Source organism: Cryptococcus neoformans, chromosome 14 (genome assembly GCF_000149245.1).
Source record: "Cryptococcus neoformans var. grubii H99 chromosome 14, complete sequence".
Lineage (NCBI taxonomy): Eukaryota > Fungi > Basidiomycota > Tremellomycetes > Tremellales > Cryptococcaceae > Cryptococcus > Cryptococcus neoformans.
In genome coordinates, this window is record NC_026758.1 from 48,613 (window position 1) to 73,935 (window position 25,323).

The following is a 25,323-nucleotide window of genomic DNA, read 5'->3' on the forward strand; positions in this document are numbered from 1 at the left end:
AAAACGCAGTCGGCCACGCAGAAGACGATCTTTGATGATCAACCCATCTGGCACATGTGCTTGCGCGTAATAAAACTTGATTCCGAACACCTTTCAGGTGCATAAAAACAACCAAACAGTATCATATTGCATCTTCCCACTTCTATTTCTCTGCTATTAACGCGTTTGCACATGCGACGCAATATTCACACATCTTTTTCTCTTCCATTCATCTTAATAGTCTCACGAGGTGACGCCGTCTTAAATTTGCTTAATGACTTTATCAGCAGCAGAGATGGTGACTACAAGGTACAGTCCAAAATCAGCTTCCGAACCTTCGATCCTCAATCCGAATTAACCCCTTTGTCAATAAGGACAGGGCACGAAGAAGAAAAAGAAAGAGATGATACGTACTATCGCCAGGACTATCCTCCACACCGACATACTCTACCGCCCCATCATTAACGACCAATACGCCGCGCTTAAGCCGGGGTCCACCAAACACGGGTTGGGCGTCGAAGGTGAGGCCAAGGGCCGAGGCGAGGGCAGCAGTGTCGTCGGCGGCTAATAACATTGGAAAAAGGTTAATAAATCATATCAGTACCTCCTCACTCAAGGGAACAAACCCATTCGGAGGGATTGACTTACCAAACTTGACTCCTTCTGCCTCTTTCGAGCCAAACTCTCCAAGCATCTTGTCCTTCCAAGCATTCACCACAAAGATATCATTCACTGCTACGACGTAGACATTGTTGATCCCTTTGGCTTTGAAATCGGAGAAAGAGGTGATGTAAGGAGGGACTTGGTTTGAGCAGACGCCCGAGAATCTATACCGTCACATAGAGCTCAGCCTCCGCTCCCTTTAAACACTCAAACATTCGAACACTCGAATAATCTGAATGGACTTACGCTCCAGGAACCAAAACGACCACATTCTTCCCCTTTTCCTTGCCCAAATTCACTTTCCCCTCAGGGCCATCAATCTTGATCTCTACATCCGGCATCTTATCCCCCTTCTTGATAGGCGCGGCGGAAGCGAGGTTGGCAAAGGCCGAGTGCGCTGTTTTGGCTGTGTCTTGGAGGATGGATGCTGGTCAACGATCCAAGCATCCGAGTGTCAGCCAGCTCTACTCTCTCCCCATCCCACAATATGTCATAAATACGCACACTGCCTGTAGCCTTTGGGAGAGACCTGTGGGATGGTGACTCTCCTAAGGGTCATAATTGATCGTCTAAATCAAATAGAAATGAGCGTGGTAATCTCGGGTTCGCTACACAGCCGACTCACGTAGCTGCGGCCCTTGCTGGGATAGCCCTGGCTGTGGCGGTTGCGATTCTGAATGACATGGCTGTATCTTTCAAGGGTTGTATCGGTATATAACAAGCTGTTGTGGTATGTTGATCTAGGGGGATAACATATATAAAATGTTTGAGTGAGATTCGATGAAGTCATAGTTGTTGGATGACTTGAATAGCCACGTGGGTTTTCGGGTCTTCATCAGCAGTGGAAACACGTGGTTTCAAGTGGCTTTTTCCAGTACGACAGGAAAAGTGTCGACGTCACTAGTCGCGGGGGACTTCCTTTTCTCGCTGCCGGGATAAATCAATGTCGACGTTCGTTTCCAATCCATCGATCTCCAACTGTCTCTAATCATCAAAGGACAACCCTCAAAATATGACCTACCTAACGGCGCACCTCCCATTCCCACCCAGTTCCTCCCTTCCTCCCGCCGCATCCCATTTGATTATCTCAGATACGCTCAACTCCCCTGCCCAATTTGCGCTTTATCACTTGGTCAATGCTGCCCTTCTCAAGCAAAAATCTCAATCTCCGTCTCTAATTCAAACGAGACAGACTGATGGCGGTGGAGCGGGGCACGCGGTTAAAGTTATTTGGGTTGACTTTAGGGGTGAAGGAAGGTCAAGCTGGGAAGTCGTCCTCAAGAAACTCGTACGTCCTTTTCCCTCCTCTCCCGTCTTCATTCATCAAAAACTAATAAACTCATCATTTTTAAAAACGTACAGGGCACCCCACTCCCATCACCCACCTCTCCCACATTCATTCAAATTACTCCTTCTACCCTACCTGCCTGTATTCCTTCTTCTTTCGCCTCTAACGTCAACTCGCCGAGGATATTCCCTTCACTCTCCCTCGGAGCCGGAAACGCAACGTCGGACAGGGATGGACGCCCAACTCTAAAACATGTATACGATACTCTCCTCCCGCACCTTCAAACACAAGCACAGCCACAGTCACAACGGTCATTAAACCCCGAACGAGATGGAGAAGAAGGACCAGAATTAGAATGTCTACTCATCCTAGATGGCTTGAGCGACCTTTTGTCCATAGGCGTCCCACCCCGAGAAATTTATCAATTCGTCAGAGCTGTGTACTCTCAGACCAGGATCGTAAGTCCTTTCCCGTCTTTCTCTTGAACTATTTAAACCTCAACTTTCCCCTTCCTATAGTCCAAAGCAGCCCTCGTATCAACCCTCCACACCGATTCTCTCTCATTTTCATCTCAATCATCCATGTCTTTTTCCTTATCCGAATTAGAGACAGAGACAGAGACCAACCTGCTTGAGCGCCTATTGAAAATCGGACACGGTGTCTGGTGGAGAGTTGAAAACCTCCAATCAGGGAGAAGTGGAGATGTTATGGGCGAAGTAAGTCCCCCCCTTTCCCGCATCTCAAAGTTCTCAAATTACTCGAGTTTTCGAGTTCTCATCCTTATCCATTCTGACTTTTTTTTCTTCGTCGCCACGTAGATCTCTTCCCATCCATTCGGCACCCTTCACTCCCACCCCAATTCCAGCCGCCGTAGCGAAACAGACAAAGACACGTATATACCCCGTTCAAAACCGTTACAATACCGACTCGAACCTTCCACTGTCCGGGTATTTGCTAAAGGTACCGGAAGGGGGTTCCTCTAAACCCCTTGCTTTTTTTTCCCCTTCCCCACTCTCTCACCCTTCTACTTCATATTCTTCTACATTTTCAACTTCACTAAACCCTCCATCATTCGTTATCCCAATCCCCCGTCTTTTGATATCCACCGTGGACAGCTGGCATTTAGGTGCCCTGAAAGAGATAGAGATAAAGAGGCAAGGGAAAGAGTGGAGAATGAGAAAGGAATCGAGCATGGAAGAACCAAGAAGAGAGTGTTGGAGACAGGCACAAGTATCATATGTAAAGAAACACGGTCAAGTCAAGATTGAGGCAAACGCAGAAGGGCTACACTCGTTTGTCGTGCCATTTGGGAGAGAAAAAGATGGAACGGTATTCGGGAAGAATGAGGGAATTTTAGATATCTCCTTGTTGTATGACCTACTCCATATTTAATGTAGAATGCCAAGAAAATTTTACTATTTACAATCAGCACCTTTACATTACATTGGTATTCATCCCAATTTCAATCATTTTAACTTATTTCGACTTCCCTGCACTCGCCCCGAAACTCCTAAAAGAAGGTCCGGTCTTATCGTTCTTCAGTCCTCCATATTGATAAACGATCCAAAAATATGAACAATCACGCAGAGTAAACATAATAGAGACAGAAAGTCATCCGTAACTTCTGATTTTTTGTGCTTTGTTGCTAATTAATTGGAGAATGATCGTGACACCACGTATGTTTGTCTGAAGAGGTGTGAATGGTGTGGAATTAAGGGTCATGAAGAGAAGGAGTGTCGCAAGAAGGCAGCTGGTGATCCCTCTCAGGCAGAGATTCGACAAGCAGTGCAGCACATCAAACAGCAGAAAATCTAGCCAAAGCAAAAGCGGTTCCGCCACCTTCATTTACCAACTTCTGACATTGTCTCTTCTTCGATTTACATAGCACGACGTCACGTGAGTGCCTGATCCCCTCAGAAATACCTGAAGACGAAGCAAAGGACGAAGGAAACGAGATAAGAGACATTCTGAATGCAGAAGATAGAAACGCAATGAAGAACCAAAGAACTAAACATCAATTCACAGGGGGTTTGTATAAAGATCTGTGTATGAATCTCAGGGTATAGTATACGAATAAACGAGGAAAAAAAAACAGATGAGAAAAAAAGTATAGAAGGAAAGGGAGAATCTGTGTAAAGAGAGGTATAACGGCCCCCTTGCACGTCTTCGCCCCTTCTTCCTTCTCTCGTATCCACCTCCTCTTCTATCTCCCTCTCTCAGTCATCAAAGCTTCCACCCCTTCCCCCTCGTCCTCATTTCATTTCGCTGTACATCGTCGAATCCATTCCCTCTTATTCTCAGACAATCCGAAATCATTTTCAACCTTTCCCAGATCCAACAAGCTTCAACCTTGACAAGATCTACTTTTCGAATACCCAGCCTATGCCATTGCCAACAGTTTCCATTCCACATACAATCCCTCATGTCCCACGGTTGGTTGACTTGATTCATTCGTTGATTTTTCGCCGGGTTTGTTTCCTCAGGTAGTTCAGCGCCGTGGTACAATCGGGAAAAAAGGAAGAGCAGTTGTACTGAATTGGTTTATTGAGGATTAGGGAGGGGGTATGCTCGAAAGGCAGAGTGAAAAGGATGGAGCAATTTGAATAAGCGATAGATAAGTTCGAAATATGGGATGGGATACAGAGTGGAAATAAGTTTCGGATGGTTTGAGTTTATCGAGAAGGGGGAGTCTGGAACACGATAATGTGACATGAGTTTGAGAACAAACGAGGAATGAAGCAAAGTAAACTTCAAATTCTGAAAAAAATTGCAAGCTGATATCTGACAAGGGTCGGGAAATGTTGGGTATCTTGGATTAAGAAGGAAGTGATAGCAGAAGTGAAAGCGAATGATAGACGAATGAGATAGAGATTATGGCGAAAGGGAAGCCAAAAGGAATGTCTTCAAAGGATGAGGCACTTTTTAGACTTTTTCTTAGTCGCCATAGGGGGTTCTAATGCCGCCACGATTGCCTATAAGATGAAAACATCAGCCACTGATCCTTATCTATGTGGGTTATAGGCAGCCAAGATTCAAGAACGCAAACGAAGCGAATGAACCATCTTCTAGATGGGCACCGAAAGCTAATAGCTCCCCATCCCTTCATTGACATCACTCTCTGATTCCTCTCCGCTTACCACTCACGAGCCTTACTTCCGCGCAATGACTCACCTCGTCAAAAACGTTCTTCAATCCCCTCTGCGTCAACGCCGAACACTCCACATATTTCACCGCTCCCAATTCTCTCGCCAATCTTTCTCCCATATCCTGTGTAATCGGCTTCATCTTCTGCCTTCCCAACTTCTCCATCTGGGCGGGGTCATCCCTCAAGTCCACTTGGGTACCGACAATAAGTGCGGGGACGCCTGGGCAATGATGGGCGATTTCGGGAAACCACTTTTCGCGGACGTTTTCGAATGACGCGGGAGATGTTACAGAGAAGCAAACGAGGAAGACATCAGTTTGAGGGTATGAGAGTGGACGGAGACGGTCATAATCTTCTTGACCGGCAGTATCAAAGAGTCCAAGAGTGTATGGGTCGTCACCGATGGTTACACTGACGGCGTCTTCAGGTACATACAAGTCAGCGGACGGTTACTAATAAGTCGAGACAGAAAGACGTACAGTTGTCAAAGACGGTTGGAACATACTCGGATGGGAACTTGTTGGTAGTGTACGAGATGAGCAAGCAGGTCCTATGGATTGTGTGAGTTGTAGTGTACCGGCGAGAGGCTCATGCGGAATGACTAATACTTACTTTCCAACGGCACCGTCTCCGACTACGACACACTTGATTGTCTGCATGGTTGGCTAGGAGGGTTGTGGATGTGTCCTCTGGGAGTAGTTGGAGGGAGAAAGAAAGGGCTGAAGAGGAAAAAGATGGATGTATGATTCAAAAACGAATATGGGTAGATGTTGTGGCGGTGGTGAGGAATGGTGCGTGTTATTTATTTATTTTTGTTAAACTCATGTTTACTTGATTGGGAAATTCATTAGGACCATTACCGCCGTGTTCTAACCAACTCTAAATGAGGGAATGATTATGTAATAGCTTTCCTGTGAATAGGGGCCAAACTGGGCCGAGACTTTTGCAGGGGTGTGGCGGTTCTCGATTGAGCAAATGATTCTCCGTCTTGGGGGACTTTTTCCGTGACACGGCTATACGAATCATCAACGAAATAAAACTGTACGTGAATTGTTTATTCATTCTTCAGGAAGAATAGCTAATATATGTACTACACCTTTACATTGGCGGTGTGGGAGACTGGAAACAGATACCTCCCCTACGAGTAATAACCAAATTTTTATATTCCGACATCCGCAGCATAATCTCCCTTCACCCTCGCACCAAACAAGTCGGAAACTAACTCTAACTGCCCCTCACCCGCTCGCGGGCTTCACTGGCATACCTCCAATACTAGCCCTCGTTGCTCTCTTCTGTGCTGCTGTCACTGTCGTATGAATCGGTTTCGGTACCTCTGCTCCTATTCCTACGGCCACTCCTACGGCTGCCCCTCCCCCAATCTCAGAACTAGCTGGAGCAGGAGCCAAAGCCACGCTCCCCGGTGCAACCCCTGGCCTTTTTGCCAACGGACTTGAAATCGTCGCTCTCCGTCTCTTTGATTGCGGACACCCATCAAGTGGTGTTGCCGGTGCTGTCCTCACCAACGGTCCCTTAGGCCCGTTTATAGGTGCAGATACGCCGGAGGAAGCAGGGCGAATATGGTTAGCCGTCGGAGCTGGCGCCGAGGTGGAAAGAGACAGTAGATTGGGAGTGGATTTAGAATTAGTAGACATAGTGGATGTGGGCGGTGTTTGTCGACGTGGAACAAACTGGATAGCCATCAGCTTCTGTCATTTAGCAAGTACAAGCATACTCACAGGTAAACCAAACGATTCAGAAGGCGGATGATCAGGCTTGATTTGGGCGAGGGTTGCAAACTACCCGGCTATCAGTTCTTGAATCCACACAAGGTAGAAAAGGACGTACAAGCTGGAACAAATCCTCCCTCAATACACTCGCCAACAAACTTCCTCCAGCCAGCTTTGCCCTCCTCGCAAATTCCCTTGCCTCACTTAAATGCACCCATATTCCACTCACGCCATTGCTATACTCCACACCTGATGTTGACGGCTGCACGACGTGTCGCGAGGCAAGACGGGCTTGCGAAATAGGATGGTCGAGATATTCAGGGTGCTTAGACGGAGATACACCAAGCGCGTGAAGAAGGGCGTTCGCATTGACTAAGGTGATCTCGTAAGAACAATCTAATCGCAAAAGGACCATAATGTGACTTACCGAAATCCGTATCCAGCCTTCGCAACAAAACTTGCTTCCCTGACCCATTCCTTCCCTCAAACAGATGAGCATACACAGGGATATTATCCACAACACATGCATCAACACCAGGGCAAAGAGGTTTCGTGATCGTTGCAATTTTGCCTCCTGAACGACTAGTCCCACTACCACTTGAGGCGGTGCTCGGAGTAGAGCTACGTGATGGCGTAGCAGAGCTGGAAATGGGCTTAGTGCTTTTCGCGATGGGCTTCGGCACGTGTACGGGTTGTCGGGAGGCGGCAGAAGCAGCAGCAGGAGTATTAGTATTAGTATTAGTATTAGAAGCCTGTGCGCTATCAGGCAAGGTCGTTGGCAGAGCCACTATAGCTATACCCTTCTCATTCGGCGCTGAAGCTGAAAGAACGGGAACTGGGGTCGGCTGAATGGCAGGTACATTAGAAGATGGAGGAGCTGAACCCGAGATGGGTCTTGATGCGGCCGGACGCTGTAAAGTCGGCGCGAGCACCGAAGCGGTCGACATTGAAGGTGTTGCTGGAGTCGTAGCCGATGTAGAGGAAGGTGCTGTCGTAGGCGCAGAACTCGTACCCATAATGTCATCCACCTCTTGCTGAGTCAACGCCGCGTCCAACATACCCACCCCTAAACCCATCCCTAAATCACGCTGTCCACTAATTCCTTGCCCAAACACATTCTGTAAAGGCGGAGAAACCAGCGCTTTCGGGTCAACAGACATCATATGTTGACCTTCCCCCGGAGTTGCCAGACTCGAATTTGGGACGCTATGCAGCACCATTGGACTCAACGCCCCCGGTGTCGGTAACTGAAGAGAATCCGTCGAGCTCGAACCCCATGGTGCAGCGCTACTGGGTGCTTCCCAAGGGCTAGGAGTGATGTCGGTGTCGGACAACTCGGCTCGGACAGTTTGACGATAAGCTTCAAGCATGACACGTTGTCGTTCGGCTTTCTCCTTGCAGGCCTTACGATGCTCTTCCTCACATGCGTCGGCTTCAACCCGCGCTTTTTCTAGATCTTCAGTACCGATCGCATCGTCAACCTCATTCTCATCTTCCCCACCTGCTGCTGTCACCAATCCGGAGCCTGAGTCGCTCACCGGAGTGAGACGCTCGAAACATGATTTTGACTTTCGTCTGCGTGTAGCAGTTGATAAGGTCATATTTGAACGCGTCACACGCTTGCCAGACGAACATACACCGATTCCTCCCCAACAACCCAATTTCTGTCCATCAGACTTGTCCTTCCCCCCTTTTCTCGGCCTTCCTCTATGTGGTGTCCGCTCTATCTTGACAGTCGGTAACCACCCATCAAGTTCCTCCACGCTAACACTCTCCGGACCCAAAATCTTCTCGTCCGCCACGCTCTCCATCCCTATATCATCGTAATCTGGCCCATCACTTGGTCCATAGGAAGGCGTCGAACTCGCACGGGAGGATTGCATCGGCTCATCTTCGATAGAAGAGGGAGTGGGGAAGTCTTCGGGTTCGGCCTTGACTCGAATTGTAGCAGCAGCTTCTTGCGCCCAAAGAGCGGTATGAAGACGACGATCGTGTTCAGGTGAAGCAATCTCGTCGATAGTGGAATTCAGATCGACGTCTGAAAAGGTATCCTCCGCCTTGACAGGCAATTCTCCAGTTTCGTCCAGCCATGGCTCATCATCCACATCCATACTCTCATCCGGATCGAATGAACCTCGCAATTTAGAAAAGTGCTGAGTAGGGCTGAAATCGACGGGGGGAGCTTGATGAAAAGCTTTAAACGGTCGGATTTTGGGAGAAGGAATAGGGCTCGAATTGACCACCCAGGCATTGAGCGGGAGACCACCGGCGTCGATAGCTTTGAGTTTGTTACGAAAACTATTTCGAGCGGTAGCAGATGTCGCGATAGATCCCGGTTCACTGATACTAGGGGAATCTGTCCCTGTCGGCCGCGATTCACTTTGGATTAGCTCAAATCCTTTTTCCAGCCCAATATCTTCTTCTGGCTCCTCCAAAGGGAATAAAACTCTTAACGCATCCGTCGCCTCCTTGACCTTGGCTTCATCTTCCAATGACCAAGTTGGTTTGGTCTCACCCTCCACACTATCTCGTATAATAACATCGGACGCCACACCCCATTCCAGGTCAACAACTTCGTCTTCCTCACTTGAGCTAGAGTAGTCAAGATGGCGTTGATTGTGGTCATGTCGGGCTGTCCAAGTGGTGTTATCTAGAGAATGTGAAGGAAAAGGAGACGCATGAGGAGGCGCGAAAGTGTTGATAGCAGGAGAAGGGAAGAAGAGATCGACAAAGGGAGATTGTTGAGGTAAGCGAGATGGACCAAAAACTCGTGGTGATCCATTCATGACAAGTGGTGGCGGGGGACCTTTTCGCATTAGGCGGGAGGGTCGGAGTCGGGATGCGCTGCCAATTTCTATATCAGAATCACTGGTGTCGCTATCCGATGATGAATCGTATCGTCTCGGTGCCACCCCCTCGTGCTTGGATGCAGGTTCCACCTTGACTTCACTTATGACACTATCTTTGCTTACGCTCACGCTCCGTGACCTTGACGTCTCACTCTGAGACTCTTCCTCACCATTTCCTCCGGCAAGGACCAATCTGATCTTCACAGGAGCTAAAGCTTTCTCCTTGCTCTTCTCCCTGACCGGTTGCTTCTTTTCATCCACTCGTTTATTCTCTTTCTGTTTCTTGGGTGCCGGTTTCCGCGGGGGCATTTTGGGAACCTCCAGTCCCTCAAAGGGGCTCTTCCATCTGGCCTTGCCAGAACCCGCACCAGATCCACTCAAAAGGAACCAAACAGCTCCTCTCGGTCTAGTAGAGCCATTGAAAGCATCGGGGTGGAGAGCAACCTCTAGAACGGATTCGACAACGGAGCCGGCGAGCTGGTACTTGGCCAAGAGACAGTGACGCTTGGCCTTTTCACAACGTTTGATATACGATCGAATAGCGTTGTTGATGGGCGTGGTGGGCTCGATGGCAGCAGATGGTGGTCGTAGCCAGCCTTGGTGGAAGCAAGTCAAAGCAATCTCTTCGACCGACAAAGCACGGTTGTCCTACAATCCTATCAGCTCAGGCCGTGCAGGATTACATGACACACTTACATAAAAAGCAATTGCTGATAAAACACCCATCAAAACTTCATCGGCTTCATCCTCTTCTGCTATTCCACAATTTGCCCTTCCTCCAAACTGCGCCGGAAATGGACATGGTGTTCTTTCCACCGAACTGCCTGTACTTCTTAATCCATGCGTCTTCGCTTCCACAGCCGGCGCTCTCCTTGCTGCTCCATTCCTAGCCCCCACTCCGTCCGAGGCAGGTGTTGGGGGGCCTGGTGTTAAAGCCGATGCTGACGTTGAAGCGACGGAGGTAGATGCTGATTGACGACGGGTTCGTGCAGACGTGCGTAATGACGTTGAAGGACCTGCGCTGGGCGTAGTTGGTCCGGGTGCTGGTCGGATGGGTCGAGCCATACCGTGTTTAGGGGATGTGTATTTTGCGCAAAGCTTGGGAAGATGAGACGGTTTCTCTTTTCCCTAGCTTCGCGAGACTAGACGTAATGCTACAGTTGCGCCTATGATGACTGGAAGATCAGTGGAAATTAGGTAAAGAGGGTCGAGCGTTGATGATAGATGCGTAGGAGTTGGAAGAGAGGCAAAAGCGTAAACAAGGATCAGAAATTTGACCGAGATACACCGGCGGCAATGAAAGAAAGCGGGATAATTACTCACTGCGAGATGCGGTACAACGAGTATTTTCAAGAAAGTTAAAATTCTATGCTAGACGAAAGACCCAAGGTGGCGAGGAAAGAACGGGATATGTGTCAAGCTGTGTCGAAAGGGAGAATGAGTGGAGGTAATCGATCTACGTTGTTCTCCCTTTGTGCCGATGCGTAATCGTTTTGTTCGTGCCGTAAATTCTTGACCGATACCGGGTATCACTTGCTGAATATGCAGCCGATTGTGGTGAGCTTTTTGAAACAAAACAAAGAGCGTGAGATGAAGAATAGGGAAAAGAATATGCGAAGAAAGAAAAAAATTGTGAAAGAAAGACAAAAGAAAGTTGAGAGTTGACGTGGGTAGAAAGTGTAGAGTCAGGGACATTACGCCTGCTCCAACCCGACAAAACGCACAGACGGCTAAACATTCGTCAAGCTCCGTACCTCGGTACCCGTTCATTGAGCTATGCATGGAGCAGCACTCGATCACCTTCATGACCTGCAGCTAGTCATGCATACAATGGCACTCTTACCAACCTTCAAACATCACACAAACAATGATCCAAAAAATACGGAAGAAGACTCACAAAGCGCCGATCCCTGTGGTCCCTTTTTCGCTTCTTTCCCGGCACCACACGTCTCACTGCTTGCTTGTTGTACCTGTGTTTTTTTCTTCCCAAAACAATGTCTAAGATTGCACAACTTGACCACTTCTTTCTTTAACTCCTGCTTTCCAGGGCACTCGACTCTTCAGAACTTGTTGGATGTCCCGCCGATAAGTGTCGCCGGTAAAGGTGCGTCGATGGGCGGGAGCTGATTGAGTAGGTCTCTGAGGTGAACCAAATGAAGTCACCGATGCCGGAATATGTGATAAGGGGGAAATGATATTGACAGGCAAGGACAACAATAAACAAATACACGACGTTCAAAGACGTTCTTTTTCCCAGACGATTATAGATGATAATGATGATGATGATGTTGGACTTTTTTGCATGCACGAGAACTTCACCGCACCACAGAAATTCAGTAGCCAGAGCTCTCTCGGCCAAAGCCCCACCAAAAATGCAATTAAAGTGTGATCTCACTATTCTGCGTTTCTTCCCTTTTTTCCCGCCACCCGTCATTTCCACCAACCACCAATTTCGTAGCCTAAAAAAGCACGCTGAAGCCGGAAGCCGGGGAGCTTGAGAATGAAAGCTTGGCCCAGACCATTTTTCTGATACCCGCGTTTTAGCTCGCCTTTTTATTTATTTGGCAGAACCCAAACGGGGAACGGGGAGCCGCTTTTTTTATGAGCGGCGGTAAAACGCGACATCGCCCGATGCTTCCAAAATGACGTTTTCGCGTCGCGATCACATCACCGGTATATTAAAATCTTAAAATCTTTGGTGGCGGACACATCCGCTGGCAAAATACTAGTTGATTGGCCTCCTGCTGCTGCCAGGAATAAATAAATCTACTGGAGAGGAACAAGATTTAGTTCGTTGGACATTTATTTCCCCTTATTCAGGCCATTTACATGTATAGCCACCACTGCTGGCAGCTCCACTGTACCTCACAGCTACGGATCCCCACCGTTCAGTAAGCGATGAACTCCATGCCTGCCAGAATTTTCATACTGCGTCCTATCTTCGTTTGTCATGTCGACTTCAGGATCTTCCATGTCATCGCCTCCTTAAGCATTAGTAGTAGTTCCGAAACCTGAAGCTGTTTTCTTCGTCTCCCAACTCGTCACTCGTCAAGCAGAGGATCATAAGACCATTAACCAGTCCCTCAATAACTCAAGCAACCTCACAACCTCATCCTTACAAATAAACCATTCGAGCCATGATGGCCGACAGACAATATTCTCCATCTCCCCTTTCCAAACAGAACATCAAGCTCATCACTTCTCGGCTCGGCAACGTCGCCAACTCGTTGGAGTATCTTGGCCTTTCCTGACACTCGCATGCTACACCCTCAACCCTACATGGTCTCTAGGCTAAGATTTCATGGAGCACGGAGAGCGAAAGGAAAGAAGATAATCCGTATCCATTAACGAAACGCATCCATTCAGCTGGATACCTACGAACTTATATTTCTCAACAATCTGTTGGTCGTAAATGTTGTTAAGCAGAAATAGGGAGGAAATATGCGGTGTACGTCAATTAGTTGCGCCTTAGCTGAGTATGTCAGGCCCTTTACTTTGTAAATAATCAGAAGCAACTTTGCCTAGGAAACGGAGAAGAAACGTCTTGATGTAATGCGACATGTCATTTTGCACCGTTTGACACTACGTTACAGGCACTGGCCGCAATCTTGACTTCGCCATGTTTCTTCAATGAACAATCGCATCCGATATGTCCCTTTATTTTGAAAGCTTCAAGAGGTTCTCAACCAGCTCGTCCTTCTGCACGTAATGATTTGCCGATCGGTGGACATCTTTCTCATTTTTTTGAAGGCATTTCTAAGGGGAGAAGAGAGTTCATCGAATCGGAAGACGCAGCAACTCCTTTTTTATGCTAGTCTAAAGACTTTACCGCCCCTTATTGACTTTAAAACAACTTTCCATACTCTCTTTCAGCTCGTCGATTTTTTCCTCTATCCTCCTCGTCCTTTCCGCTTGTTCATCCTACTTTATAAGTTCCTAGTAAGAGATCACTTAAGGGCAGACTGCAGCTTAGATCTTCTCGAGACGGTAGAAGACCTCCCTGTAGATCTAAATCTCCATATTATTGACCAGTGCACACAGGGAGAAATGCGAGGTAAGAATGCGAGAAGAGAAATAACTGCCGCGATATATTTCCAAAGATTGCTTACGTCGTCGATAGATTATTGGGATATATGTTAGACCAACTGTCTCCTATGTCGTGGTACTCCCATAAGTGATGATTTCAGTCTCGAAAAAAAGAAGGCATAAGGAGTATTCGCATCGGGCAACTGAAGAGGAACGGCAAAGGAGGAGGAGATATTGTCTTCGATCACCGAAAGACCAAGCATACCGAGGGACATACATATATCCGCCTAAACACTTTGCTTTCCCTAAAGACTGGTCTCTAATCCTAGATATTCGTTCCCAATGGCCATAAAGGCTTCTACCTGTTTTTTCGTGCTACAAACTTGTATTTTGTAATTCAGCTTTACTGCCCTGGTCTTTCTTACCCTGATCATTTCGAATGTTGAGCAGGGTTCTTCCATTGTCCAATGTACGAAGTTATCTGATGGCAGATATGGCGCAGAATGAAATCGTGGAACATCGTGGTGAAACCATCTGTTCAATAGGCTTGCTCAATGACCAAAAGGCCTAAACTCCGCATACCTCCACTTCATGTTTGCACCTCGCAGATGATCCTTCTATTTTCCCACAAAATCTTATACATACCATTGTCTATTCGAGCCCCTCAAAACCCTCTGCTGCTCCTCATGGACCTCTCATCGCCTCTTCATACTCCCTCTCTGTCAACTCATATCCCCATTGCCAAAGACACTGCCTCAACACCCTCCCTACATCTTCGTCCCCCACCGCAACTTGCCCGCCTGCTTGGTGGATTTTCTTGAGAAGGGCGCGTTTAAATCGACCCGTAGGGCCTGCTACTTTGAGCCCTGTTTGATGTCAAGAGGAAGACGAGTGAACGAGATGGAGATAAGAGGGGATAGTGAGGAAGGTTAGCTCTTCTAGAGCGGACATGAACTTGGAAGGGGATAACGGAGAAAGAGGAAATCAGGAGTAAATAAGAGGAATGGACAAAGTAGGGAAGATGTCAAAAAAAGCGGGAGAAACAACTCACATCGTTTAACCTGCCGCTCATCATCCTCACACCTTCTCCCATCCCAAAACCTCACATACCACTCTGCCCATCCCCTTGGATCACCGGGCCATATCCAGCCCGCCTTTTCCCATTCTTGAAGACTCTGGCCAGCTAGGACTTGAAAGCGGTTGACAGAGGGTTGGGGAATGGGGGAGATCAGGAGCTTGGAGACATCTGGGTCCGTTTGAGAGCCTGGAAGAAGGAGAGAAAAGGGGAGGGAATCGAGGGTGGCGGAGGATGAGAGTGGGGTCTGCAAAAGGCGGGAATATGTATCTCTGTACATGATTTTTCCCCGACGGAAAGTCAGTCCACAGTCCCATCAACTCTCGAGACACGCACACCATCAACACCGAAACAAAATTAGATTAACGCACCTGAAAAAACTGCCTCCAAACGCTCCTCCACCAAACATCTCCTCGGGCGTCACATTCGGTGTGAAAACCCCTCCCCATCTTCCTTCGAAAATCAACCTCCCGTCGTCGCCCTTGACGGGTCTAGGCTGTTTCTCCCTCTCAATCTGTCCGGAAGAATACTCTGGTCCGGGCGGGAGGGTTGGAGCAATGGCTTTCGGGAGAGGATCCATATATCCGTTAGTTGAGTTTGATGGCTTGCGAGAAGAGAGAAAAGAAGAAGGAAGCGGGTTTTGGTCATCACCATCACCATCACCTCCACCATTACCATCCTTAACCCTCCCTGCACGCTCCGCTACCCTTCGGCTCTTCCTCACAGGCTCTACCCTCCTCAACTCTTTCTCCCTCCTCCTCACCGCTTTTCTCTTTTTCGCATCTTCCCTCGACATCTGAGCCTTCCCGGCTAGTTGACCCGCTGAACTCTCCATCTCCGGCTGCGGTTGCTGCTGCGGATAAAGGTGAGGCGACTTCTTCGGCACATCGAATCCAAGGGAGGCTAAAAGTGCATCTCGGTGTCTATAGCAATTCCAACTTGTTAGCACTTCCCGTATCGTCTCCACCATAATCTGGCTCTTACTTGATATTGTCTAATCGTTCCCTTTCGTACTCTCCATCTGAAAGCTCATTTAGCTCCGACTCTGGCGTTGCCCTGTCATTGTCGCTGTCATTGCCGATGTTGTTGTCATTGTCGCTAAAAGCCATGGTATAGCGCGTTTATGCTTATGCGTTTATGTTGTCGTTTCCGCTTCTTCCGTTTGAGCTTTGCATCTTATGAATTTGACCTTGGTAATGTTTTTGCGATTTCAACGTCCCGATCTTCATCGTGTGGATCGGGATAAATCAAAAGATAAAAAGAACCCCGCGACGGAATCCTCAACTAGTCTCGACGCAAGCCCTTTGACGGACATTGGCCGGTCTCCAACGTAACACTAAGGTCCGCCTGAAGAGGAGGAGGGGACATGCCGCAAAAAATATGACGTCAAAAAAGACTCCGTTCCAGGGAAAAAAAGCCGTTGGAGAAGATACCGGACATCGCCGCTATCGATCGCTTGCAGCAGCAAGATAGAAGAAGCAACAAAAACAGATAGAAGATCTTCTCGAACCCTTAGCCTAACTGTGGCTCAAAAACATACCAACATAAGAATGCTCAATGCGAGGGATAGAGGCCTACAGGGTGTATGTATATATCGGACCCCCCGTTGCATGTAGCAAGGCTGTAAAATGATGTAAAATAAATCATCATAAGCAGATATTTTCCGATATTACTTCCTCTATTAAAAAAAAGCTGAAAGATGAGAAACAAAATGCAACCGCTAGATAAGAGATCCATTTGCTTTTTCCCAGCCAAGCCAAGCCAAGCCAAGCCTACAATCCAAACCAAACGTATCACACTCCAACCGAGCTGCCATCCCTCTGTGCTACCTCCCATCCAGATGCCAAAAGCAAAAAGTCTCACGCCTTTCAAGGAGCAGTGGTCAAAAACAACTCGTCGAGGAGCTGCATAGTGTGCTCGGGGCTGGTGACGGTGTGACCGATAACTCGGGGGTCGGAAAAGATCTCATAATCGTTACCGCCCTTGTAGGTCTGTTCATACACGATATGTTAGGATAAAGGTGTGGGAATTACAGGGTTGGGGTGGGAGGTAACTCGCCTTGTCGCCGAAAAAGTGAATCTCTTCAAAGCCTTCACCCTCGATATGCCTAAGCGAATAGGTCTTGTCCCAGCCTAAACCGAAAATGGTTAGCAATCGCCAATCCTCTTCATTTAGATACAGAAGCAGTCTTACCCTTGGGGAAAATGTCAAAACTGATCTGACCGCCAATCGCAAAAGTCAATCCAAGGTGCAAAAACTCTTGTTCAAGCTTGGCGACCATCTCACCCCGAATACCATGCTCCTTGTCATACTTTTCAAAATCGATTCGTTCTTGGATGGACGCGTTTCTGCCGATAGGAGAGACGTTGACCATACCGTTTCGGAACTCGACAAACGTGCCTCTGTGACCGTGCCTCATTAGCATCTATCATGGTAACAGAAATGTGTAGAAAGACAGCAAAATGATTCACCGCTTGATGGGAATGTCCACTTCGGAGAGATACCTCAAAATCCAATTGACAAGCTTCTTATACTCCTCCTCTCCTACATGCTTGATAAAACTCGCCGACTCGAGCTGCTGCCCCAACTTGTACGCGATCAACCCATTCTCCGCAAACCCATAGTCAAAATTACTCAGCCCTTGGTCCCCACCGACCTGCTCAAGGATCTTGACGAGGTCGGAACCACCCACAAAGGCGATGGCACAGTTCTCACGGAGTTTGCGGAGGGTAGCAAACATCTCGGGGGTCGCGCTCTGACGGGCGAGGGAGAGGGTGCCATCAACGTCAAACATGCAGATGGTCTTAGGGAGCTTTCGCTGGGCGAAGGGTGTGACTCCAGGAGGGAAGATGGTAGCAGAGGCGGGCTGGGGGGCGGACATGTTTTATGGTGCGTGGTTGTGGAGTTGGTGGTAAAAATGAAAGCAATGGAAAAGCAAACGGTGTCGGGTCGGTAGGGTGGATTTAGGTTTTGGCTGGAGTGCACGCTAGTAGTTCGGAAGCAGATCTCGTGCGTCGTCGCGAGCGATCGTCGTCGCGCTGGAACAGTGATGTGGCATTGTAGCGGAGAGGGCCGCCTCCACGTCGCGTCGCGTTTTTCGGATCTTGCGAGCTCTTCTGCTTTGTAATTGCGGCCGATTATGCATACGTGTCACCGGCGGTGATCTTATGTAATCCCTCACAGTGCGGGCGACTTTTATTGAACGCCGATCACTCGCTGAACTTGCCATTCATTGCCTTGGAAGTTCGCTCGACTTACCGACTCCAGCAACCGCAGATGACAGTGAGAGGCCACAACGGTAGCCACGCACAAACTGCAACCACCACCGCACGGGATAACATGATACATCGCGAGAACAATACCATCCGTCCAAGAAATGTAGAGGATATTAACGAACTCGAAGAAAAGGGTCTCCTACGCAGAGTCGATGACGATAGTCCAGAACCGTCTCCAACCAGACGGCGGGGGAAAGGAAAGGAAAAGGAAACGAGACTGGAAAAAGTCCTCGTGGAAGAAGAATACAGTACCGGGCTGACTACACGTCGTGACAAAGAAGCGTTTGCGCTGCTCGTCTTGCTATGTAAGCGGATTCCTTTGTCATAATCAGTACAAACTAACACACTCATAGACCTGTAAGCTATGAAGCCTTTGGATAATACTCGCAACTAAACCATACATATAGTCTCCAGGGTGTTCCTCTCGGCCTCACTTTCGGTACCCTCCCGTTCCTACTCAAATCCCACCTCTCCTACTCTCAGCTCGCAATATTCGCCCTCTCCACCTGGCCGTACTCTCTCAAACTCCTCTGGTCCCCTATTGTCGACGCGTGGTTCGTGAAAAAATGGGGTAGGAGAAAGAGTTGGATCGTGCCTGTACAGGGGTTGGTGGGCTTGGGTATGTGGGTTATTGGTGGTAAGATTGAAGAGTGGCTTAACGTTGTGAGTCTTAGTCATTTTTTCTCAAGAATACGGAGGGCGAAAAAACTCACGAAGGTGATGTAGGAATCTGTCGACGTTAAATTTTTAACAGCAGTCTTTGGATCTCTCATCTTGGCGGCTGCTACCCAAGATATTGCTGTTGATGGTAAGCCTCGCTCCAATCCACCCATCGCCTACTAATCCACCTTCAATAGGCTGGGCCCTCACCCTCCTCTCTCAACCCAACCTCTCGTACGCATCTACTGCACAAACAATCGGTATCGGCATCGGCAATGCCCTCAGCTTTACCGTCTTCCTCGCTTTCAATAGTATCGACTTCTCCAACAAATACTTTCGCTCCCCTTCTCAGCCACTCGATTACCCGCTCGTTTCGTTGGGAGGCTACATGAGGTTTTGGGCTGTGGTATTTGTGGGTGTGACGGTGGGGCTGGCGGTTTTGAAAAAGGAAGATCCGCCCAGTGAGGATGATCCGGATATGGATGTGAAAAAGGTGTACAAGGTTATGTGGAGTATCGTCCGTCTCAAAAGTACGTCGTCCTTCCCATCCATTCATCTTTTCCCTTTCCCCGACCCTGACCCCAAACCTTACTTTCCTAGACATCCAGACATTCCTCTTTGTCCACCTCATCTGCAAAATTGGCTTCCAAGTCAACGACTCTGTCACTTCCCTCAAACTTCTCGAAAAGGGATTATCAAAAGAAGATCTCGCAGTCGCTGTCTTGCTCGATTTCCCGGCACAGATGGCTGTCGGTTGGTTGGCTGCTAAATGGTCACGACCTGTCCCGTCTTCACATCCTCTTACCACCGGCGGAGGAGGAAGAGAATCAGGAAACGTACTTAAACCATGGTTATACGCCTTTTGGGCCCGACTCGCCATGGCTGCCATCTCAACCCTTGTCGTCGCTGGCTTCCCATCCAACCGCGCCGGCTCAGTGGGGACCACCTACTTTCTCCTTATTATCGCCACCACCCTTTTCTCAAGCCTCACCAGCACAGTACAATTCGTCGGTATCTGCGCTTTCCACACTCAAATCGCTGATCCACTTATCGGAGGCACGTATATGACACTTCTCAACACTGTCTCCAACTTGGGCGGGACCTGGCCTAAACCACTGATCTTGAGATCGGTGGATATGCTTACTGTGGCTACTTGCTCTGTCCCCAGCGGCAGCACCACCTCTCTGGGAAGCAAGCCATTACTCTCGCAGTCAGCCTCAGATCTAGGAGAATGCGTGACGGAACATGGGAAGAACTTATGTGCCCAGGCGGGCGGCGAATGCATAATGCAGAGAGATGGGTATTATATCATGTCGGCAGTTTGTGTTACCCTCGGAGCTGGATTGTTAATCGTCTTTATCTTGCCCATGGTCAGGCGTTTGGCTGGTAAGTCACTTTCCCCCCTTTTTTCTTTGGATTTCTCTTTTCTTTCTTTTGTTGGCAGCAGATGGTGACTAAGCTGACTTGGAATGGGATCGGGGTTTTTAGCGCTGCCAATGTCTGCATGGCGAGTCAAGATTCCCAATTAGAGAACGACAAAACTTTTGTAAATATCAATAGCATTTTAAGAATATTTTAAAGAATATAGAACTCATAAACGTTATCATGGGTGAATTATCATATGCATTTTCTATATCATCATACCCTGCTTTTGATTTCCATTTGTGTCAATTGTACGTCATATTAACTCTTTACATCTCCACGTCTTCATCAGCCTCTACATCTTCCGCTTCCGACACAACCACCTCTGGCTCAGCCTGTGCACCTATTGCCTCATCAATCTTACGCCCCTGTTTCTCTTCCCACTCTCTCTCAATCATCTCTTTCACCTCCTTCACCCTCTCTTCCAACGCATTCTTCTCTACGTACTCCATCAACACGGCCACTTCATCATCATAATCCGCTTTCAACGCTGCAATGTCCTCTGAGGATAGGGTTGGGAAACGAGCAGAAAGTTCGGTGGTGGTCGGGGGAATGGATGTGTCGTATGGTGATATAACAGCCGCTTGAGGAAACTCTGAAAAGCCCATGGCCGTGGGTCAGAGTCTTTTCGGCGGGAGAAAGGGGTAGATGAGAATGGAGGATTACTCACCGGGCACAGAACGAAGAGCTTTCAAGACCTGATATATCATCGTTCCCTTTAATTTTGTCCTCTGTGCCTGCTCGCTTCGCCCAGCCGTATTGGAAATTTCCGCCCAGCTAGGAAAAGAAAAATAAAAAATTATCAACACCAACGTTTGCCGTTTATATGAAGAAAAGGTTTAAGAAGGCTTACTTGTCGCGAATATAAATCCTTCGCCATACTGCCAATAATGCAACTTCCGACCTGGCTTTAGGTAATGACTGAAGATCCAAATATGGTCAACGTTCCAATTCAACACATGGTGTTGCCTTTCAAAGGCCTTCAAAAACGAAAACTTACCCGATCAAATACCAACACTCTCAGCGCGTCAACTCCGTCATCTTCCCTCCCTACATTATCCTTCAACGTCAATAAATCCAGCATGCCTTCCAAATCTACAGCTTCTCCGCCAAGGACTCTCTCTGCAAGATTGTAAAACAATGCAAGGAAAGCAGATCCAGACTCGGATCCCGGTCGATGGCTAAGGCGGGTGAGAATGGGTGCAAAGTGTTTGGCGATTGAACGCGATGAGCGGGCAGTAGATGGGAAAAGGGAGAGTAAATAAGTACGAAGGGAATTTTGGATGTCGATTAAGGATAACTGCTGGCCGATCTCTGATTGCGCATTGACATTTAGTCATCTTTACTTACCATGAATACGTCAAGACGATTACTCACTTTGGAAAATCTGATCGCGAGCTTCGGAAGGGCCTTTCAAGCTGATGTCGGTCATACTAGCAAGCTTTGCAATACTGCCCACCACCTATTATCCCATCAGTCAGCTATCCCTCCCCTTCTCTAACTCAACAAAGCTTGAATCAAAGCCGAAGAATAAGGCGGACTCACTTTTCTAAAGTCTAACTCGCCACTCTCCTCCCTCCCCTCACCTTCATCCAAAACCTGCGTTAAAGCACCAGCAGCTTCACCATACCTCTTACACGCAATGTGGTGTATCCATCCGAGTTCGGGGTAATGGTGTGTCTCAAAGAACCGGGTAACGAGGGATCCATAAACTTCGTCTTGGGTCAAAAGAACGTGCGGTTGGCCTTTCGGTAGCAACAGGATAAAAAGGGTTAGCAAAAGCGTAAAACTTCGAGCCTTGCATGCCGCATACGGCGCCGAATCACTTACCTTGGTCAATATACCACCTATACAGCTCGAACGCGAAATCCTCCCCAAACTTCTCGATATATACCTGCATCCTACTGTCCCCTTTCCCTTGGCCTGCAACGGGATCATTGCACAACATTACAAGAGTTGGGAAGTCGTGATGATGTTCGGCGAGTTCATATGCTTCGGAAATGCGGTCAACCGAGACTAAGCAATCGAGGCAGAAAGATCAATCATGTTAGTCTATTTCCGGAGTGATGTTGGGTGAAGATGTGAGCGTACCGAGAGGCCGGATAATCCGAGGTTTCATCGCATCCCATCTAGCCTTAAGCATAATCCCTTCCTGCTCATCTGCTCCATCATCCATCTGCTTCCTGTAATCCCAACATTAGCTTTTTCTCGAACATCAGGCCTGGTAGAGAGAAGGCAAAATTCGCTATACTAGTCAAGCACAGAGGAAACGTACCTCACCACAACACGACACTTATCCTCCATATTCGTACACAGCGCAGCCGCCAGCCATCCCATCTGTCTCTTCAACATTGCCTGTACCACTTGCTCCTTTCTTAGTTCTTCCTTTCCTGTCTCCATCCTCCCAGTCGGACCACCAGCAAGGGGCGTTTCATCAATAACCGATCCCAACTCCCTAGTGCGCTCCTTAATCAACGCCTCTGTCAATGTATACAGATGATCCAACGAATCAATCAAGTTATCCGACGCTGTCCACATTTCAATCGCGGGCTTTTCACGGTCAATGGCGTAAAGATCAGATTCTTCTTCGCGATACTGGGCTGCGGCTCTTTCCACGGCCTTTTTGCAATAGGACGTGAGCTTGCCTTGATCGTTTACTAATATGAGATGAGGATAAGACTCACAATAAAGATTTGGTTAACCTCCCCCACCCAACCCGCTCTTTCACCCACGTCAACTTCTCCCTCTTGCTTATCCCTGAATTCCTCAAAAACGACAGCCAATAACTTGTCAAGGTTCGACACTTCTGTTCGGAAAAACAGCCTGACGAGATCTCGTTCTCTTTCGTCGGCGGAAGATGATGGTGCAAGGGAAAGATGACGGGAGGAAAAGTATACTTGGATCGAACTTGATAAAAGGGATTTGGCTTGACTGGCGGCTGGGCCCGATAACTGGCTGGTGCAACATCGTCAATTCTTGCCCAGTACCCAAACGATAAAGAAAAAGAGGACGCACTCCATCAAGCGGTTCTGGTAATCCCAAAGTTCCAACGCCCCCCTCACTTTCTCTGCATCTCCCGACAGCCTCCTCCTCGTCGCTTGCGGTAACTGATTCATCAGTCCGTTGGTCCGAATATACATCACGAGGGCTTTCAATCGAGCAAGTCGGTCAAGGAGATGCGGCCTTAATTCGTAAATCGTTTGAGTGTATGGGGAACCTACGAGAGTAGTGTAAGTAATGGAGCTTCGCCAAGTAAATCAACGGAGGCGGAAGAGGGAGAATGCGGGACTTACGAGCGGCAACAATCTCGCCACTAACCAACTCCGCAGCCTCAGCTACATCCCCTTGACCCCTAACATCTCCGTCCAGGTCAAAAGAAAAGGGATTATCACTCCGTTGGCCGAAAAAGATTGCTTGCTCCATTTTAGATTTGAGTCGGGCTGTCGCAGTCGAGAGTTGGTTACTGCGATCAAAAGGGCAAGGTAAGCTGCAAGCATGTGATGAGGTATAGTACGCGAAGAGACGTACAGGGAGTCGGGGCTAGCACGAGGTTCAAGTGCTTCGACGTTCATCAAACCGCCCTCAGCGGGAATAAGAACCATGGTAGGGTCACTGCTCTTGCTGGTTATCGGCCCCGCGCCGATGTAAGTATTATTCGGATCTTTGAATGTGAGGGCCTCTTCATAAGGCGCATCTATGGTTGATAATCAGCACGATCCTACTCAAGCTTAGTGTATTGGACGCACCAAAATCAAGTGAGACCATCACCACAGCCGAACCAAAACGAACAAACGCCATCGTACTCCCAGTGGGAATTACTAATCTAGGGATATCTAATAATCTTTGATCTTGACCGGAGATGAAAGATATGGAGATGATACGATCGACGATTGGAGGGTTAGAGCGGTGGACGGAGAGGAGGACGAGGGCGTGAGAAGGAGGGGACGTCGCGTCAGAATAGGTAATTAAAACCGCGAGGGAGTCGGCACTGCGTATAAAAGATTAAAGAGGTCGTTTAAAGGGCTTGAGAGACTTACTCTAATGTGACGATATCTTCAAGATCAATGGTGACGTTAATTGAGGACCAATTTTCGAAAAGCTCGCGCCCGATGGGTTCATAAACATCATACTCTTGCACCAGCTAACCTGAGTCAGTTATATGACGATTTTGGCCGTGGGTCTAACACACCTTCTGACCATCACCGGTAAACGACCATTTTTGTATACTCTTCTGTGCCATAAGATAGACATCCGCTCCATTACTAGCTACACTCCTGATTCCGAATCGATCATGCTTCGCACCAAAAATCACAGGACTAGCTCTCCCAAACATTCCGCCCGGCCTCATCAAAGGCGTCAGCACGGGGGAAAGCCTCCCGGAAGAAGATGTTATACTCAGCCGATAGGCCTGTGAAGATGTTGTTGTGAGAATAAAGTTGTTTCCGTCCACTTTGACGAGTCTTTCTATCCAGTCCCCTTGCGGAAGGTCCAAAAACAACTGTTGATACTTCTCCACGTTACTCAGCGCCAAGCTCATACTCTCCCAGTATCTGATTTCACCTGTACTGGATACAAGTATCATCCCAGGCTCAGATGTAGAGGTACACAACGCGGAGAGGACGGGAGGAGGGAAACGACTGGGGGAAGAAGTTGGGAGAGGCGCGGGGAAAGCGTAGATCGTGGGGGCTGAATGGGTACGTTTGGAATAGTTCCAGGCAATACAGGCTCTAGGTGAGGATACCAGGGCGAAGCCAGTCTTGCCATCGACTTGGGCGGTTACAGGATCGACCACAAGGTCTAAGGCGGGGCGTCAATTTTAGTTTTTTGCCGAAGTGTTTACTTACCAGACGTCTTTATCAAAGCAACCGCTTCTTCTGGAAGCTTCCCAAGGGATATAACCGAGTGTCTCTCATCTTTACTCCAAAATACCTTTTCCTTTTCGTCAACCGGTCGTTCTGTGCGAATCGTCTCCGCGATGGACGGCGCTGGAGAGTTTGTCACCCTGAGCGTCTGGAGGCGCGAGCGTGGCTGCTGGGGCTGCTGCCGCCTCGGTGTCTGCACCCTTCTCGTCGAGGGTGAGTTGAACATAATTGGGCTTAGTGAGTCGAAAAATGTTATAGAAGTCAACTGCTATTGCGTGGATTGTTTTCCTTGTGAGACGTCGAAAGAAGAGTTCGAGTCACGTGACTTACCCATCCATTCAACAATAATACC

The 25,323-nt window shown here is 48.2% G+C and overlaps 8 protein-coding genes and 1 non-coding gene; 3 read left to right on the forward strand and 6 right to left on the reverse strand.

The window, feature by feature from the left end:
- Positions 1-71: 71 nt before the first annotated feature.
- CNAG_07032 (peroxiredoxin 5, atypical 2-Cys peroxiredoxin) lies at positions 72-1,422 on the reverse strand. XM_012198531.1 has 6 exons: positions 1,268-1,422; positions 1,147-1,211; positions 889-1,069; positions 628-806; positions 394-543; positions 72-281 (listed from the first exon to the last, which is right to left on the reverse strand). The coding sequence occupies exons 1-6, from the start codon at positions 1,324-1,326 to the stop codon at positions 241-243; spliced, it is 675 nt and encodes a 224-aa protein (XP_012053921.1). The 5' UTR covers positions 1,327-1,422; the 3' UTR covers positions 72-240.
- A 198-nt stretch (positions 1,423-1,620) lies between these two features.
- On the forward strand, positions 1,621-3,421 carry CNAG_07033 (hypothetical protein). XM_012198532.1 has 4 exons: positions 1,621-1,930; positions 2,005-2,388; positions 2,449-2,646; positions 2,749-3,421. Exons 1-4 carry the CDS (start codon positions 1,655-1,657, stop codon positions 2,911-2,913), a joined length of 1,023 nt encoding a protein of 340 aa, XP_012053922.1. The 5' UTR covers positions 1,621-1,654; the 3' UTR covers positions 2,914-3,421.
- CNAG_05348 (cell division control protein 42) lies at positions 3,387-5,896 on the reverse strand. XM_012198313.1 has 4 exons: positions 5,688-5,896; positions 5,555-5,625; positions 5,102-5,496; positions 3,387-4,902 (listed from the first exon to the last, which is right to left on the reverse strand). Exons 1-4 carry the CDS (start codon positions 5,732-5,734, stop codon positions 4,834-4,836), a joined length of 582 nt encoding a protein of 193 aa, XP_012053703.1. The 5' UTR covers positions 5,735-5,896; the 3' UTR covers positions 3,387-4,833.
- A 214-nt stretch (positions 5,897-6,110) lies between these two features.
- On the reverse strand, positions 6,111-12,187 carry CNAG_05349 (hypothetical protein). XM_012198314.1 has 7 exons: positions 11,549-12,187; positions 10,975-11,187; positions 10,348-10,826; positions 7,230-10,299; positions 6,921-7,174; positions 6,812-6,871; positions 6,111-6,763 (listed from the first exon to the last, which is right to left on the reverse strand). The coding sequence occupies exons 3-7, from the start codon at positions 10,714-10,716 to the stop codon at positions 6,311-6,313; spliced, it is 4,206 nt and encodes a 1,401-aa protein (XP_012053704.1). The 5' UTR covers positions 10,717-10,826; positions 10,975-11,187; positions 11,549-12,187; the 3' UTR covers positions 6,111-6,310.
- Positions 12,188-12,680: 493 nt separating this feature from the next.
- Positions 12,681-13,235, forward strand: CNAG_13146. XR_001046425.1 has 1 exon: positions 12,681-13,235. It is a non-coding gene; the product is annotated as a hypothetical RNA (non-coding RNA).
- Positions 13,236-13,860: 625 nt separating this feature from the next.
- CNAG_05350 lies at positions 13,861-16,009 on the reverse strand. Of its 2 annotated transcripts, none has more exons than XM_012198316.1 (4): positions 15,737-16,009; positions 15,124-15,675; positions 14,729-15,024; positions 13,861-14,543 (listed from the first exon to the last, which is right to left on the reverse strand). In XM_012198316.1, exons 1-4 carry the CDS (start codon positions 15,859-15,861, stop codon positions 14,362-14,364), a joined length of 1,155 nt encoding a protein of 384 aa, XP_012053706.1. In that variant the 5' UTR covers positions 15,862-16,009; the 3' UTR covers positions 13,861-14,361. The 2 variants fall into 2 exon arrangements, with proteins under 2 accessions (XP_012053706.1, XP_012053705.1); XM_012198315.1 differs by having other exon boundaries at positions 13,861-14,631.
- Positions 16,010-16,300: 291 nt separating this feature from the next.
- Positions 16,301-17,726, reverse strand: CNAG_05351 (phosphomannomutase). XM_012198317.1 has 4 exons: positions 17,224-17,726; positions 16,946-17,154; positions 16,811-16,884; positions 16,301-16,743 (listed from the first exon to the last, which is right to left on the reverse strand). Exons 1-4 carry the CDS (start codon positions 17,631-17,633, stop codon positions 16,621-16,623), a joined length of 816 nt encoding a protein of 271 aa, XP_012053707.1. The 5' UTR covers positions 17,634-17,726; the 3' UTR covers positions 16,301-16,620.
- On the forward strand, positions 17,618-20,329 carry CNAG_05352 (acetyl-CoA transporter). XM_012198182.1 has 7 exons: positions 17,618-18,332; positions 18,381-18,384; positions 18,435-18,690; positions 18,754-18,835; positions 18,885-19,217; positions 19,288-20,073; positions 20,176-20,329. Exons 1-7 carry the CDS (start codon positions 18,029-18,031, stop codon positions 20,214-20,216), a joined length of 1,806 nt encoding a protein of 601 aa, XP_012053572.1. The 5' UTR covers positions 17,618-18,028; the 3' UTR covers positions 20,217-20,329.
- Positions 20,290-25,259, reverse strand: CNAG_05353 (nuclear pore complex protein Nup133). XM_012198183.1 has 17 exons: positions 24,954-25,259; positions 24,299-24,906; positions 24,147-24,250; positions 23,856-24,097; positions 23,638-23,803; positions 23,403-23,572; positions 23,125-23,326; positions 22,794-23,064; positions 22,385-22,728; positions 22,201-22,292; positions 21,940-22,125; positions 21,655-21,854; positions 21,487-21,571; positions 21,110-21,423; positions 20,963-21,030; positions 20,780-20,886; positions 20,290-20,704 (listed from the first exon to the last, which is right to left on the reverse strand). The coding sequence occupies exons 1-17, from the start codon at positions 25,195-25,197 to the stop codon at positions 20,379-20,381; spliced, it is 3,729 nt and encodes a 1,242-aa protein (XP_012053573.1). The 5' UTR covers positions 25,198-25,259; the 3' UTR covers positions 20,290-20,378.
- Positions 25,260-25,323: the final 64 nt, after the last annotated feature.

Excerpts from the sequence above, each read along its gene's own strand:
- CNAG_07032 (XM_012198531.1), bottom strand. The coding sequence starts at position 1,326 with ATGTCATTCAGAATCGCAACCGCCACAGCCAGGGCTATCCCAGCAAGG. Across the intron at positions 1,212-1,267 it reads CCAGCAAGGGCCGCAGCTAC|ACGATCAATTATGACCCTTA; the intron begins GTGAGTCGGCTG and ends TATTTGATTTAG. Across the intron at positions 282-393 it reads GGAGGATAGTCCTGGCGATA|TCACCATCTCTGCTGCTGAT; the intron begins GTACGTATCATC and ends TGTACCTTGTAG.
- CNAG_05349 (XM_012198314.1), bottom strand. The coding sequence starts at position 10,716 with ATGGCTCGACCCATCCGACCAGCACCCGGACCAACTACGCCCAGCGCA. Across the intron at positions 7,175-7,229 it reads AAGGCTGGATACGGATTTCG|TCAATGCGAACGCCCTTCTT; the intron begins GTAAGTCACATT and ends AGATCACCTTAG. Across the intron at positions 6,872-6,920 it reads GGGAGGATTTGTTCCAGCTT|TTTGCAACCCTCGCCCAAAT; the intron begins GTACGTCCTTTT and ends ATAGCCGGGTAG.
- CNAG_05351 (XM_012198317.1), bottom strand. The coding sequence starts at position 17,633 with ATGTCCGCCCCCCAGCCCGCCTCTGCTACCATCTTCCCTCCTGGAGTC. Across the intron at positions 17,155-17,223 it reads GTGGACATTCCCATCAAGCG|AGGCACGTTTGTCGAGTTCC; the intron begins GTGAATCATTTT and ends GCACGGTCACAG. Across the intron at positions 16,744-16,810 it reads TTCACTTTTTCGGCGACAAG|ACCTACAAGGGCGGTAACGA; the intron begins GCGAGTTACCTC and ends GTGTATGAACAG.
- CNAG_07033 (XM_012198532.1), top strand. The coding sequence starts at position 1,655 with ATGACCTACCTAACGGCGCACCTCCCATTCCCACCCAGTTCCTCCCTT. Across the intron at positions 1,931-2,004 it reads AAGTCGTCCTCAAGAAACTC|GGCACCCCACTCCCATCACC; the intron begins GTACGTCCTTTT and ends AAAAACGTACAG. Across the intron at positions 2,647-2,748 it reads GTGGAGATGTTATGGGCGAA|ATCTCTTCCCATCCATTCGG; the intron begins GTAAGTCCCCCC and ends GTCGCCACGTAG.
- CNAG_05352 (XM_012198182.1), top strand. The coding sequence starts at position 18,029 with ATGACAGTGAGAGGCCACAACGGTAGCCACGCACAAACTGCAACCACC. Across the intron at positions 18,691-18,753 it reads TTGAAGAGTGGCTTAACGTT|GAATCTGTCGACGTTAAATT; the intron begins GTGAGTCTTAGT and ends AAGGTGATGTAG. Across the intron at positions 20,074-20,175 it reads CATGGTCAGGCGTTTGGCTG|CGCTGCCAATGTCTGCATGG; the intron begins GTAAGTCACTTT and ends CGGGGTTTTTAG.
- CNAG_05353 (XM_012198183.1), bottom strand. The coding sequence starts at position 25,197 with ATGTTCAACTCACCCTCGACGAGAAGGGTGCAGACACCGAGGCGGCAG. Across the intron at positions 24,251-24,298 it reads TTACCGGTGATGGTCAGAAG|CTGGTGCAAGAGTATGATGT; the intron begins GTGTGTTAGACC and ends GACTCAGGTTAG. Across the intron at positions 20,887-20,962 it reads AGGATTTATATTCGCGACAA|CTGGGCGGAAATTTCCAATA; the intron begins GTAAGCCTTCTT and ends TTCTTTTCCTAG.
- CNAG_05350 (XM_012198316.1), bottom strand. The coding sequence starts at position 15,861 with ATGGCTTTTAGCGACAATGACAACAACATCGGCAATGACAGCGACAAT. Across the intron at positions 15,676-15,736 it reads GAACGATTAGACAATATCAA|ACACCGAGATGCACTTTTAG; the intron begins GTAAGAGCCAGA and ends GAATTGCTATAG. Across the intron at positions 15,025-15,123 it reads TTTGGAGGCAGTTTTTTCAG|AGATACATATTCCCGCCTTT; the intron begins GTGCGTTAATCT and ends AATCATGTACAG.
- CNAG_05348 (XM_012198313.1), bottom strand. The coding sequence starts at position 5,734 with ATGCAGACAATCAAGTGTGTCGTAGTCGGAGACGGTGCCGTTGGAAA. Across the intron at positions 5,497-5,554 it reads TCCAACCGTCTTTGACAACT|ACGCCGTCAGTGTAACCATC; the intron begins GTACGTCTTTCT and ends ATGTACCTGAAG. Across the intron at positions 4,903-5,101 it reads TGAAGAACGTTTTTGACGAG|GCAATCGTGGCGGCATTAGA; the intron begins GTGAGTCATTGC and ends TTCATCTTATAG.